Genomic DNA, 12203 nt, shown 5'->3' with positions numbered 1-12203 from the left:
ATTTAGGGGTCCATAGAAGGCGGTTCTCTTCTGAACCCTTCAGAATTTCATGAAGGGCTTTTACCAACAGCCCACAGTTGAGAATCCAGTCTGTACCACCTGATCATTCCCAAAAATGCCCTCAGCTCTCATACGGGTCTTGCTTTTGGAGTTGTCAGATCACTTTTTTCCGTCGGCTCCCGTCCTCCGTTGTCCCTGTGAAACCTCAAAGCCTCAAGAAATCACAGTCTCTTCTCCTACCTGAGCTTTGCTCTTTGATACACGATACCCTCCTTGTCCTCAGAAGTTCAACAGGCTTAGAGTCATCTGTAGATACTCTCCCCGAGTCTCTGCAGCCAACAGAACATCACCTACATATTAGAGAATCACAGAATCATTCAGGTGGGAAAAGACCCTTGGGATCATCAAGTCCAACCATCAGCCCTACTCTACAAAGTTCTCCCCTATATCATAGCCCCTAACACCACATCCAAAATCCCATCCATATTGCAGTAGCGTTCCCTCTGGGTTTTCCTTTTTTCCATTTTTCCAGTTTGTTGCCAACCGGTTGCCAAATATTGTTGGACTGTTTTGAAACCCCTGAGGTGGCCCCGCCCAGGTCAGTTGCGTTTTGCGTCCAATGCCGGGGCTTTCCCATTCAAAGATGAACATCGCCTGACTGTCTTTGCCTAGAGGTACGCAGAAGAAAGCATCCTGGAGATCAGGTATAGGAAACCACTTCTGCTTTTCCTTCAAAGGCGTCAGAAGGATATATGGGTTAGCTGCTACTGGGTGAAGGTCCTGAACAATCTGGTTCACGGCTCTTAAATCTTGAACTCATCTATATTCCTTGTCATTTTGCTTTTTCACTGGCAGTATCGGGCTGTTCTATTCTGACTCACACTCTTATCAACAATCCATAATTCAAAAATTTTTTTATGAATTCTTCCAACCCCTTTCTAGCTTCCTACTTCATAGGATGCTGGCTTTGCCTTACCTGTTCAGTTCCAGATTTTAGAACAACTTTTACTGGTTCCGCCAATTTAGACTCACCTGGGATTCCACTAGCCCGTACCAAGGGTGTTAATGCATCCTCTGCTCCTGCAGGAATTATTTCCTCCAGTCTTTGTGCCTTCTGTAACATAAAAATATAGAAGAATATAAGCCATATTTTGTGCTGTGCCTTTAGGGGACATCATTCCTTACTGGTTTCCACTTGGACATGGAGCCCCAGACTGTAACTCTTCTTTTAGGTCTTAGCTTAACCCTTACCCTCCCTGGGAGGAGCAGGAAAACCTCTTGGTAGCGGGACAGAAGACAAGGAGCCCCAACATTCCGTCTGCAGCAATGCTCAAACATAAGCGGCCAGACCTGCGCCCACTGCACTGACCATGGCCCAGCCAGCCCTGGGGCACCCACCGTGTGGCCCCCAGGCCCTTCTGATGCCCTGGCTCCTGCAGCCATTCCTCTTCCCCAACACCTTCACTGCTGCAGGTTAAGGACTGATCCCAACCCCGAGGGGCCAGGGACACACTTTTGGGGAACATAGTGCCTCCCTCCTCCATCTCTGTCCCCTCGTGCCCCCTCCCCTGCCAGCTTGGGATTGCCATGGCACCCCCAGCCTTTGCTCAGGCCTCTCTTTCAGGACCAATCTGCCCAGTCAACAACGTTTACAGACAATTTCCCATTTCTCTCATTTCCCCTCCCTGGTGTGCAAACCCATCCCCCTGGCACAGCAGCTCACCCCACAGCGATTGTCCCTGCCACAAGCTCCCCACTCAGCTAGCGCAGAGCAGGGGGATGTCCATGCTTGGGGCCAGCTCGGCAGGTGCCCCAGGAGACTCCCGCGGGCCCCCACCCCATCCCATGTCCCTCTCGCCCGTGCAGGTCTGCAAATGGCTGCGTGCGGCAGCTCCTTCAACACCCCCGTCTTCCGCTGGAAGCAGACAAGCACCAGCCTGCCTCTGGCCACCAAATTTGCCATCGGCCACAGCATTGCTTCTAGGCCAGGCCTCTACCTTCTACAAAACCAGTCCTTTCTCAGATATTTTCCCCCAGCTTGGTGCAAGCCCCATGCTTATACTTCAGCAAGCACAGCTCTGGTAACAAAATGCAGCATTCACAGGGCAAAGCACTTTTGGCAGCAGAAGTAGAAAAGCAGGAGAAGGAAGTTGCAGACATATATAGCAATAGCAATATCAAAGTCGGGCTGAGTGAAGTAGCTGGAGCTGCCACAATCAAGTATCAGTACTAAAACAAGGCACATCCTCACAAGTCTTTGCAGCAAATGTCAGAGAACACATTGGTGAAAAGTCTCAGCTTATACAGCATTCTAATATGAGCTAAGCATTCAAAGGAGCAGAGGCAGCTAAGAGGAGAGTCATATGAATAAATAAATATTTCAGACCAGAAGTAATGCAGCCTTTATCTGATAAAGCTAGTATTAAATTTCCGCTCTCTCTGCTCAGGTCATATCCATAAGGACTCAGAAGTGACCCTAGCTGACTCAGCAGAACAAACACGCACACACACAGACAGCAGCAAGCATTGGCACAGCCAATTTCCTCACCACCTTCTGCCTAAGGGACATGTGAGCAGGCCCTGCTTTTTTCCTTTCAAGCTACGCCTGTCTGCCACCTTGAATGCTTAGTCACTGCACATTTGCTCCATCATTCTCTTTGCCAATCCACCTCTCTCAGAACTGTTTTACTTGCAGAAAACAGAAAGGCACAGTGCGCTGCAAGAACACTTGTTTCTGCTCTGTGACACTACCACTAGCAGAACACACTTGTTTGTCAATCAGTTCCAGAGCATGCAATGTCCCTTCCAACACTGGAAACCCATCTGAGGGCTGACAACTAGAACAACAGGCATAATTTAATGACCATCACTTCTTTTTTGTTCTAAATTATCAACTTAAATACCAGTGCCATGACACAAGATCAAAAGATTGTAATTGCTAAATAATAGTCAGGATAAGTGCGTTCTAATACTTTTCTGGGAATATGGTAGGAACTTAGGAGTAAAATATATTTACCTATTAATTGAAAACATCTGAACAGCAAAACATTAGTAACATTTAAATTCATTCTACAGATCATTTACAGAAAAAAGGACTTTATTCATATGATTACTATTATGCATTATTCTTCTCATCCATCTGTACCCACGCACATTCCAGTTAATGGAGCTTTATACAGGAACTTTTGCTTCCATTAATCTTGGGGACTTGAGGCAGCTAGCAAAATTATGCCAGCCAGTTGCTTACACAGTGCATTCTTACAAGAATAATTAAAATACCTGTAATTATGATATTTCCTTTAACTCACTAATGCTGAAAAACAACAGACATTCATTCCTGCAAAGCACCACACAAGACACACAGGTTTAATGCTTAGAACTGTATTTTGTTATTCAGCAGTGAGACAAGTTTTGTGGGTTTTCCTGGTTTGTTTTTTGGGGTTTTGTTTGGTTGGGTTTTTTAAATTTAAGGTGGCTCGTACTAAACCATGAGGTGTCATGTAGTACCAAACAAAGTGTTTTCACAGTTAGAACCCAATTCAAAAATAGACCACACACTTCAAATACACAAGCCAGAAGGGCCACTTCCAAGTGATGTTTTCTACAGTTTTTAATATGTATTTACATATAGCCCAGCTGCTAGTGTTTTAGTCATGTAACTAAACATGCTCATGTTAATAATATATTAAGTGTTGGTGAAGGGACATTAGTTTACAAGGTTTTATAACCATTTCCATGGATATGACATCACCTTTGTCAAGTTTAACAGAATATTTCAAAATAAACAAGTCATCTTTTTGGTGCATGCACCGCAAAAACTGTTTAAGCTACAAATAGCAATTAAAAAATAGGCTTTTTCATCAGTAAATGAAACTCACAGTAGACAATTACTCAATAAAATACTTTTATTTATGTACACATTGTAAAGATACTGTACCATTCAACAGAAGTTATATTGTACAAGAGCAGACCTGAATTTGCTTAATACTTCTAAATTCACTTTAAGTGGCAGTCTCCCTGAGCTTAAGAAAGGTGTTTTATAACTGCACATGACATCAATATTTAATCACTGTTATCAGGAAAAAGCAAAAAAACCTGAAAGATTTGGACATGAGTATTTAGTGGAAGAAGGGCCCAACAGTACAAGCTGAAAACTATTAGACAAAGACATCACTGTGGTAATGTGACTGTTGCAAGGTCATGACCAGTACTGTAAGTAAGAGTAAATATTGTAGAAAAATTGGTGAGTGGGAGGGGAAACCATGACAGCTTTTGGAAAAAACATAAGACAGTACACAAATGGAGGCAAACACAATCTGTGATTTAGGAATGATGTATGAAGACAGTAAAAACCAGATGCCTGGCCAGAGTGTCTTAGATCACACATTTTTCTTTAAAACACACCCCCCACCCCCCCCGAAAAAAAAACCCAACCTCCAAAACAAACCTCAAACACACCCACCATAGTTTGTGGTTTGGTTTGGATTTGTTTTTTTAAAAAAAGTTTTAGCCAGAAAGATGACAAAAAAAGTACTCCTTGAATAAGCCTGACCCACAAGAAAGCAGGATGAAGTCTCTAATAGTCATCCAGGCAAACAAAAAATTCACCCGAAAACATATTATGCAAGAGTTGTCCAAATCACTGCAGCAACACACCCTGTGACCTGATCCAGCCACTACTGAAGCTGAGTGTGTTATTCTTCTACATTGGATTGCAGATCAGGCCTTGTAAGATTGGCCCAAGAGGACTGGGATTAGTTTCACATTAAAAAAAATTATAAACAAACTATGGCTAGTCTACCTTTGGGTTGAAAAGCATCACTTGGTTATGAGCGTAATTAGATAGCAAAACCCTCAGTTAAGAGAGCTTTTTCAGTCTTATTTCAAAGCAATGAGAGTCGTCCACAATCACAAACTAGAAAATCCTCTTGATGAGAGCAGCCAAAAGACAGTGAAGAAAACATTCTAGTATATATAAAAAAAAAGAATCTCTGTGTAATAGAACTGGTAATTCCAACTCTAGGCCATCAAGATGAAGAAGAAAGGTTGTCTTTACTTTTATGTCCTGTTGTATTTCTAGCTGGACTGTAAAATCCCCTCATCCCTCAAACTAACAAAATGAGTGCTGTAACTGGCTTTATTGCATTGCTCTCTTGTTCTAGGAGGTCTAGCAGTGCTTAGGTTAACAGGTGCTGTTAGGTATTATTAATTACATAGTCAAGACATGCAAAAGATTTTCAAGATACACCATAACAGTCGTCATGTAAAAAAAGCTCACACTAAGATGTATACAAAAAAAGATTGCCTTATTATGATAAAAAAAACTTTTAATGAAATATTTTAAATCCATTTAATAACATTAGACAAATTAATACTACAAAATATTAAACTTCAGAAGTCTGGTGCCACTGCCATAACTATCCACCTGTCTGCTTGGAGCACACCTAACCTCTTTTTTCAGTCCCAAATTCATTACTAACCCCAACCCTCCATATTCTTTTATTTTAGCACATAGAAATTTCACCTCCTTTAGCCAGTCATTATAAGAATTACACATTTGGCACAAACTTACTTTTCTTCTGATGCTTCCATTTTTTGTTAGGATTCTTCAGAATTCTATTGCTGGGATTTTTATACTAATTACCTCGTTTTATCAAATCCAAACCTTTAAGTTTTAAGCAGCATAGAACACACCATCATTTTGATATCAGGTGACTTATCCTCTGCCTCCCTTCCCCTGGAATTCCTGCAAGTGAGATTTGGATTCTGCAACATATGCATTTGGATCACATATCTGGATTCTGTTTCTGAGGAATTCATCCCTCTGTTTTCTTCTAAAGTACTTTTAACATTACTCTCCCACATACAACCCCTCAGGAGAGCAAAGTAATTTCAAGCTGTAGAGAATAATTTTTTTCTATAAAATGGTGTCCAAGACAGGTGACACTGCTAACACACTGCAACTTCACACTGGTCTGCTTCAAAATAAGAAGATAGCGGAAAATTTAGATTTTCTGTATTGAGTATCAGCAGGATAACAGATAGAGTTGCTGTGTAAAACTCCTATGACCCTCTAAGCCCCGTTTTGAACAGGTGATTTCAGATAATCACCACTTCATCATATCAACAAGATCTGGCTATACATTTGTGACCTAACAGTAGTAGGTTTCCCTCATACAGCAGCTCTTTTAACTCTGTGCTCACACAAAGTGTAATAGGGAGTATAGCAACTGACTACTAGCTTCCTCCCTTCACTCAGAACAAAATCAAAGACATTCCCACCAAAAATTAATTAAAATGGGGGTTTTTACACCAAACAGTGCTTCCCTTACACATTTAAAATGATATGTTCCACCACAGATCAGTACACAAAGCCTCTAACACATGCCTTGACCTAAAATTCTTCACAGCTTGGACTTGCCCAGTCTTACTACTTTGAAAAATAAATCTGTGTTGCAGTGTCGTCACACTATACAACAAAGGTCCAAAGGACAGGCTTTTTATCCCACTAGGTCCGTGCACCAACAGTAATTAATACTTTTGCCATTCTCCTGCCACTAGGTGTCACACTTTTCTATTGCGACCTTTACTCCTTCACACGCTGTACACGATTTCATCCAGGAACCATCAGACCAATACTAGTAGTAGGAGGACGTTCACCACAATTTGTCAAGCCTCTATTTAAAAAAAGCAACCCTATTCCTTAGGTCAAGGGAAGTGATGTGGCAGATAAAGTGCAAAGGATTGTTAGCGTCATTCTGTATGTTCTTTTAAGTAAAATAAAAATACTAAAAGAACAACTGAACTCCTAAAGGAGATGATACAGGCTTTCCTCCACAGAGGAGTCACCTCAGCTTCTAAAACCCTCTATAACTAAGAGAATTTCAAAAAATAAGAGGAATCGTAGCAGGAGCACTAGTAGAACCAACTGCGCAACTGCTTATGTCAGACCTACAAAGAAAATAATTTTACTCATCAACCAGCGATCTTTTCCACGATGAAACAGTCAAACATTCTGTCATTGCTGCTTGCACTTCAATGATTTCAAGTCCAGAAGTGACCACCATGATTACCTAGCTAGACCACCGGTGTAACAAATGTCTGCAACCCCACATGCAGACCTGTGGTGGATGGAAACTCCTCCCATGAGAGCAAGCTAGAAACTACAACTCACTTTGACAGTGAACACTCAAACAATTATCTTCCTCAAGTGCACTTAAAAGAAAAAAAAAACAAACAACACAACAAACAAATAAACAAACAACCCCAAAACCTAGCCCTGACTGCATTCTACCACTGATCAATTCAACCACTTGGAATGATGTAATGGCAGAAAGGAACAAGGTACCCATGCATACCTCACATGGGTCATATTTGATCTTAATAAACAACATAATTTCCAGTATCACTATCTCCAACATATATGAAATTGGATTCAAGCTAAACTTGTTTCAAGCTGAGCTTAATAGACAAATTTACTGTAAAGCCACTTTGAATCATTAGGACACAGGGTGCCATTAGAGAGCATGTCACTACTAAATCATGAAATAACTGTCCAACCTGACAACATTGTTGGTATAATTTCTAACTAAGATGTTGAAGACCTCATGTATATGCACATACAAAAAACAAACAATGCTTTAAATACTTCTGGTGCATAAAGAATATTACCAGCAAGGAATCACTGTGTTAATGAGCTTCTTGCAAAAGCTTCTAGTTCACAGGCAAAGAATTAGTTTGCATTGTATTCTTCCGCTGCCCTATAGGATACAGCTGTTTCAGTGTTATATCCTCTTCTTTTGATGTGTTTCACCATTTAATCTTCCATTTTCCACTGTTTTATTTTCAAAGTTCCAGTCTGTTGGGCTGAGGAGTTGCTGAGTTTTTTTGTACGTCCAGTATGGGTTAAGTATTAGTGTAACGGCAAATAATCCGGAGAATAAAACAATAAAATGAAGAAGTCCCAAATTTTCCATCACAGAATTCCAATTGAAAATACACACCCACCACATGTGGTAAGTAAGAATCATGCGGCAGTGAAACAGGTGGATCATCACCCACTGGTTTGCCTTCCAGAAAAAGGTGTTAGCACAGCCAGCCTAGAAAAACAAGAACAGAAAATATGCAGAAATTAGATTGTAATTTCAAGATAAAGAACTGAGCAATCTGTAGTACTAGTGCAAATACTCACACATACACACACTCTCAGGCATTTTTCCCATGTAGTGCTATGATATTCCACATGCATATGGCATCCCAAACTCAGAATGAATCTATACCATCTCACTATCCACATGCACACAGCATCACACAGAAACCTGTATGTAGGACTACAGAAATATCATCACAACAAAAGCAGGTATCACAGTAACGTGGATATCAGCCAGATGAACGTAGTTTTGCCCAAAAGCTATCTAGACAGACCACACAGATTACCTATGGGCAAGTAAAGATGCGTGAAAACTGTTACAAACATAATTTGAAAATTATCACGTTCTTACCTTTAGAAGCATCCAGGAAATGCACGTTGCGGGAGTGCTCATCTCCAGCAACATTCCCATCAAAGGCAGATAATGTCCAGATTTCACATTAATCACTAGACCAGCCAAGCCACCAAAAGCAAGCAAGTGATGAATTACCAAGAACACATCAAATGTTCTAAAAATAACGTTGGACATATGAACAGCTACATTTTCAAGCAAGAAAAATCCAGCAGCTATTAAACAGTTAAACCAACTCCAATTTTGCTGTGAATATACTTTGTCAGCATGAAAAACAGGATCTATGAGCAAAGCCCATAAACCAGCAACACAGCTCTGAAGTCCAAACACACCACGTGTGACTGCCATATTCCAAAACACCTTCTCCTTTGCATACAAGGCACGATAAGTGGTACTTATCAGTGAAGACAACCAGTGAGACAGAAGAAATATTCCCGAGTAGATTAAAAACCCAGCAGCTATAAATGACAAACGAACTTCCCATAAGAGATAGTCCCAGTCAAAAATGGTCTCAAACACTGCATCATCATTTGCAGGACTCATTTCTTCTTTTTTACAGAGCAAAGCCTTGCAAGGGGCTTGACACTTTTCACCTGCACTATAGTCTATTCCGCCTCTGCTGTTATGCAAACCAGAAACCACGAACTCTTCTGTCTGGAACAAGAAGAAAAAAATTAAGTGAATTTAAGTCATCCATATACATAGCTTCTAAACCACAGAGAACTCACTTCAACTGCAGTTACAACTTTGGTCGTGCTGCCATTAGCCACAGTCATCCCAAAGACAGGTAGACAGACTGACAAAAAAACCTAAGCAATGTGTTTAAAGATTAACAGCTGGCCTCCAAAATCTACACTTGTACAAAGTAAAGCATTGGAACAAAAGCTGAAGAGAGCAAAGTAGGAAGGCAAGAAAGAGGAAGAGAAAATACAAGAAGCAAACCCTGTTTTTGTACTTATGAAACCTGTATTCCAACAGCAGTGTGCAGTTATTCTACTCCATTTTTCTCCTACTTCCCTGCTTTTCCCTCACTGATTTTCCACCACTTTCTATGGCTTTGAGTGCAATTCGGAATCTCAGATACAGCTCTGGGACACAGAATTACAAAAACTTAATTCAATAAGTGGGACCACTTACACAGAAAAGGGCCTTTAGAATCACATCTCAAAACAAGAATTTGCAATCAGTTTCTAAACATTAAACCACTTTCCAACAGAAAACATATTCTAAAAATGCAAGAAGAGTATGGAATGCAGGCAAGCAACATTAATGTGTGTTATTAACAACATTAGCGTAATTAACTGAACATCTCAGCAGTAAGTGCCTCAAGTTAACTGAAACTTCCTGACACACCACAGTTCAAACACAAAGATTTCTAGGAAGGGAAAAGCCAAATAATACTGAAATATTTGAATGCCAGCTCATTTTATGAACGATTTAAGCGATATGAGCATAACCACTAGGCCCACCGCAGCCTGTAAATGCTCAGAACCACATTGCGTTTGCGAGTTTGGCAGGAGCCAGATGAAAAAGCCACAGCGACCACCGAGCACGGAGCCCCTGGTGAGATTTTGTCGCCTTGCTTCACCACGCAGCAAATGCCACCGCGACAACTCGGATCCTGCAGGGACATGCTCACCCTGGCCTTTGCTCGCAGATGCCCCCCCCGCCCCAAGACGGGGGTGGGCTGGCAGCCCCGGCCCGCGGGCCCTACGCGCAGCCCACGGCCCCACACCTGACTAGACCAACTCGAAGGTGGAGTCCCAGCAGCGCCCCCCCGCCCCAGTGTCCTGGGGAAAAGGGGGGTAAAACACACTAATCTGCTGGCACGCACAGGTCCTGAACAGCGCGATCCGCTGCGGCAAGTGCTGGCTCCAGCGGGGCCGGGGCAGCGCCTCTGCCCCCAACACAAGCACCGGCAGAACCCACCGCCGTCCCCCCCCAGCCCCGAGCACCTCACGCAGACCCGGGGGGCCGGCCCCGGCGCACAAACCGCGCTCACACCCGCCGCTCCTCACCTACAGCGCTGCCCACGATGGCGGGCCGGCCCCTCCCGGCTCCGGGACTGCCCCGGACAGCAGACCGGCCTCCCGGGAGCGCCCGGCCCGACCCGCCGCGGCTCCCCCCGCAGCCGCCCTCCGCTGGGCAGCCGCCACACGCCCCTCCGCGCATGCGCCGGCACCAACCACCGAGCAACGCGGGGGGAGGCCGCGGCGATACCACTTGGGCGGGGGGGACGCGGCGGCGCCTCCGCAACCGGCCCCGGGCCCTCGCCATCGCGCCGTCCCACCGGAGCGGAGCCTTGTTTACAGGGTGGTTTTCTTCACCGAACGGCAGGCTCATCACCACCGCTGAAAAGTTAATAATATCAGCAATAATACTAAAAAATAGAAGTGGCAGTGATGCCATAGACAGTAGCTTTACCTGTAATTATCCAGTTTCATTAAAGACAGCAAATTATTAAATGGATGTCACGGAGTTCTGCTACATGATTCTCTCTTGATGCTGTCATCCCGGTGACTCAGCCCGCCTGGATTTTAGGAGCCTCACGGGGGGGAGGTCACTAAACACCACGGAGGGGGTTCACCCCGCAGCCGGGACTCCGCGTGGCTTCCGCAGGAGTGACTGGCAGTCACTGCGAGTTTTGCCAGGGAAAAACTCGCTCCCACAACAGTCCGGGTGGTTCCACCAAAGAGTGACAAAAAATTAAAATAAAATCAAGCCACAACTTCTTTTACATGGAAGATTGGCCTAGAAAAGCCAAAATCCTTAACTGGTTCTAGTTGTGGTGAGAGACCAGAGGTGGGAGATCAGTGGAGGAAGCCTGACGCAGGCTCGGTTTCCAGCTGGGGAGAGGAAGTGCGGCCATTCCCTGTGGAAAACTGCATCCTGCCACAGTAGCAGGATAACTGGGCAGGAGAGGTTTTGTGCATTTGCTTTTAATTGCTGATGTGATAACCTTGTCCCTGATGGACACCCCGAGCTCTGTGAAAAGGAAAATCTGTTCATATGCCACCTTCATAGTTTAGACACCAGCAGTCAGCCCTGCAGTTTATAGGAAAAGTCTGGGAACAAAATCTACTACTTGTGTCTCCTTTTAATGCTCTGGATGTAAGGTATTACACCTTCCCTCTGAGCTCCCCTACAGACAGCCCCAAGGGCGCCAGGGTTTGGCTGACGCCATGCCCACACACCCAGACACTACCTGTGTGCCACTGAGGTGAGTCACACGCCAGAGCACACCTGCCACCTCACCTGCCACCTCACTGCCAGTGACCTCACCGCTGCCCAGGAGGCCCAGGCTCAGCAGTGAATATAGGGCAAGGAATTTCAGCTAAAATACTTATTTCATGCAGAGAGCACGCTCATGATCAAATGACAGATTCTAATGACGTGCTCTGTCAAATTGGTCTTGTAGACAGAAGGATTCATCTTTGCACAAAAGTGAGAGTAAATTTGTTGCAAAGCTCTGGGTCAGAGCCACTTACTGCCTCTGAAGGGTAAAAAGGGTGGTAGGGCCTGAGAGGTGCAAAGTAGAAGATCTGGAGAGTTGTCACTTGGGAAGTGTTTCCTAACTCATGGTGGATATTAACTTAATAACCTCTGTTCCCTAACAGATGCTGGACCTGTCCTAGGTAACGTGAAAAGGATAAGAAATCTGAACAAGCAAAAGCTGAGTGAGCTATTGTTGGAAGAAGTTGG

General features: G+C 43.7%; 1 protein-coding gene across 1 annotated transcript; it reads right to left on the bottom strand.

The window, feature by feature from the left end:
• Positions 1-3898: 3898 nt before the first annotated feature.
• On the bottom strand, positions 3899-10651 carry CLN8 (CLN8 transmembrane ER and ERGIC protein). The gene is made up of 3 exons (XM_074895722.1): positions 10520-10651; positions 8502-9155; positions 3899-8099 (listed from the first exon to the last, which is right to left on the bottom strand). The coding sequence occupies exons 2-3, from the start codon at positions 9042-9044 to the stop codon at positions 7785-7787; spliced, it is 858 nt and encodes a 285-aa protein (XP_074751823.1). The 5' UTR covers positions 9045-9155; positions 10520-10651; the 3' UTR covers positions 3899-7784.
• Positions 10652-12203: the final 1552 nt, after the last annotated feature.

The sequence above is a fragment of the Athene noctua genome, chromosome 1 (genome assembly GCF_965140245.1).
Source record: "Athene noctua chromosome 1, bAthNoc1.hap1.1, whole genome shotgun sequence".
Lineage (NCBI taxonomy): Eukaryota > Metazoa > Chordata > Aves > Strigiformes > Strigidae > Athene > Athene noctua.
The sequence above is the reverse complement of the archived record's forward strand: the minus strand, read 5'-3'. Positions and strand labels throughout refer to the sequence as shown.

Coding starts and splice junctions, on each gene's coding strand:
- CLN8 (XM_074895722.1), bottom strand. CDS start 9,044: ATGAGTCCTGCAAATGATGATGCAGTGTTTGAGACCATTTTTGACTGG. Junction 8,100..8,501: donor TTTCCTGGATGCTTCTAAAG/GTAAGAACGTGA, acceptor TTGTTTTTCTAG/GCTGGCTGTGCTAACACCTT.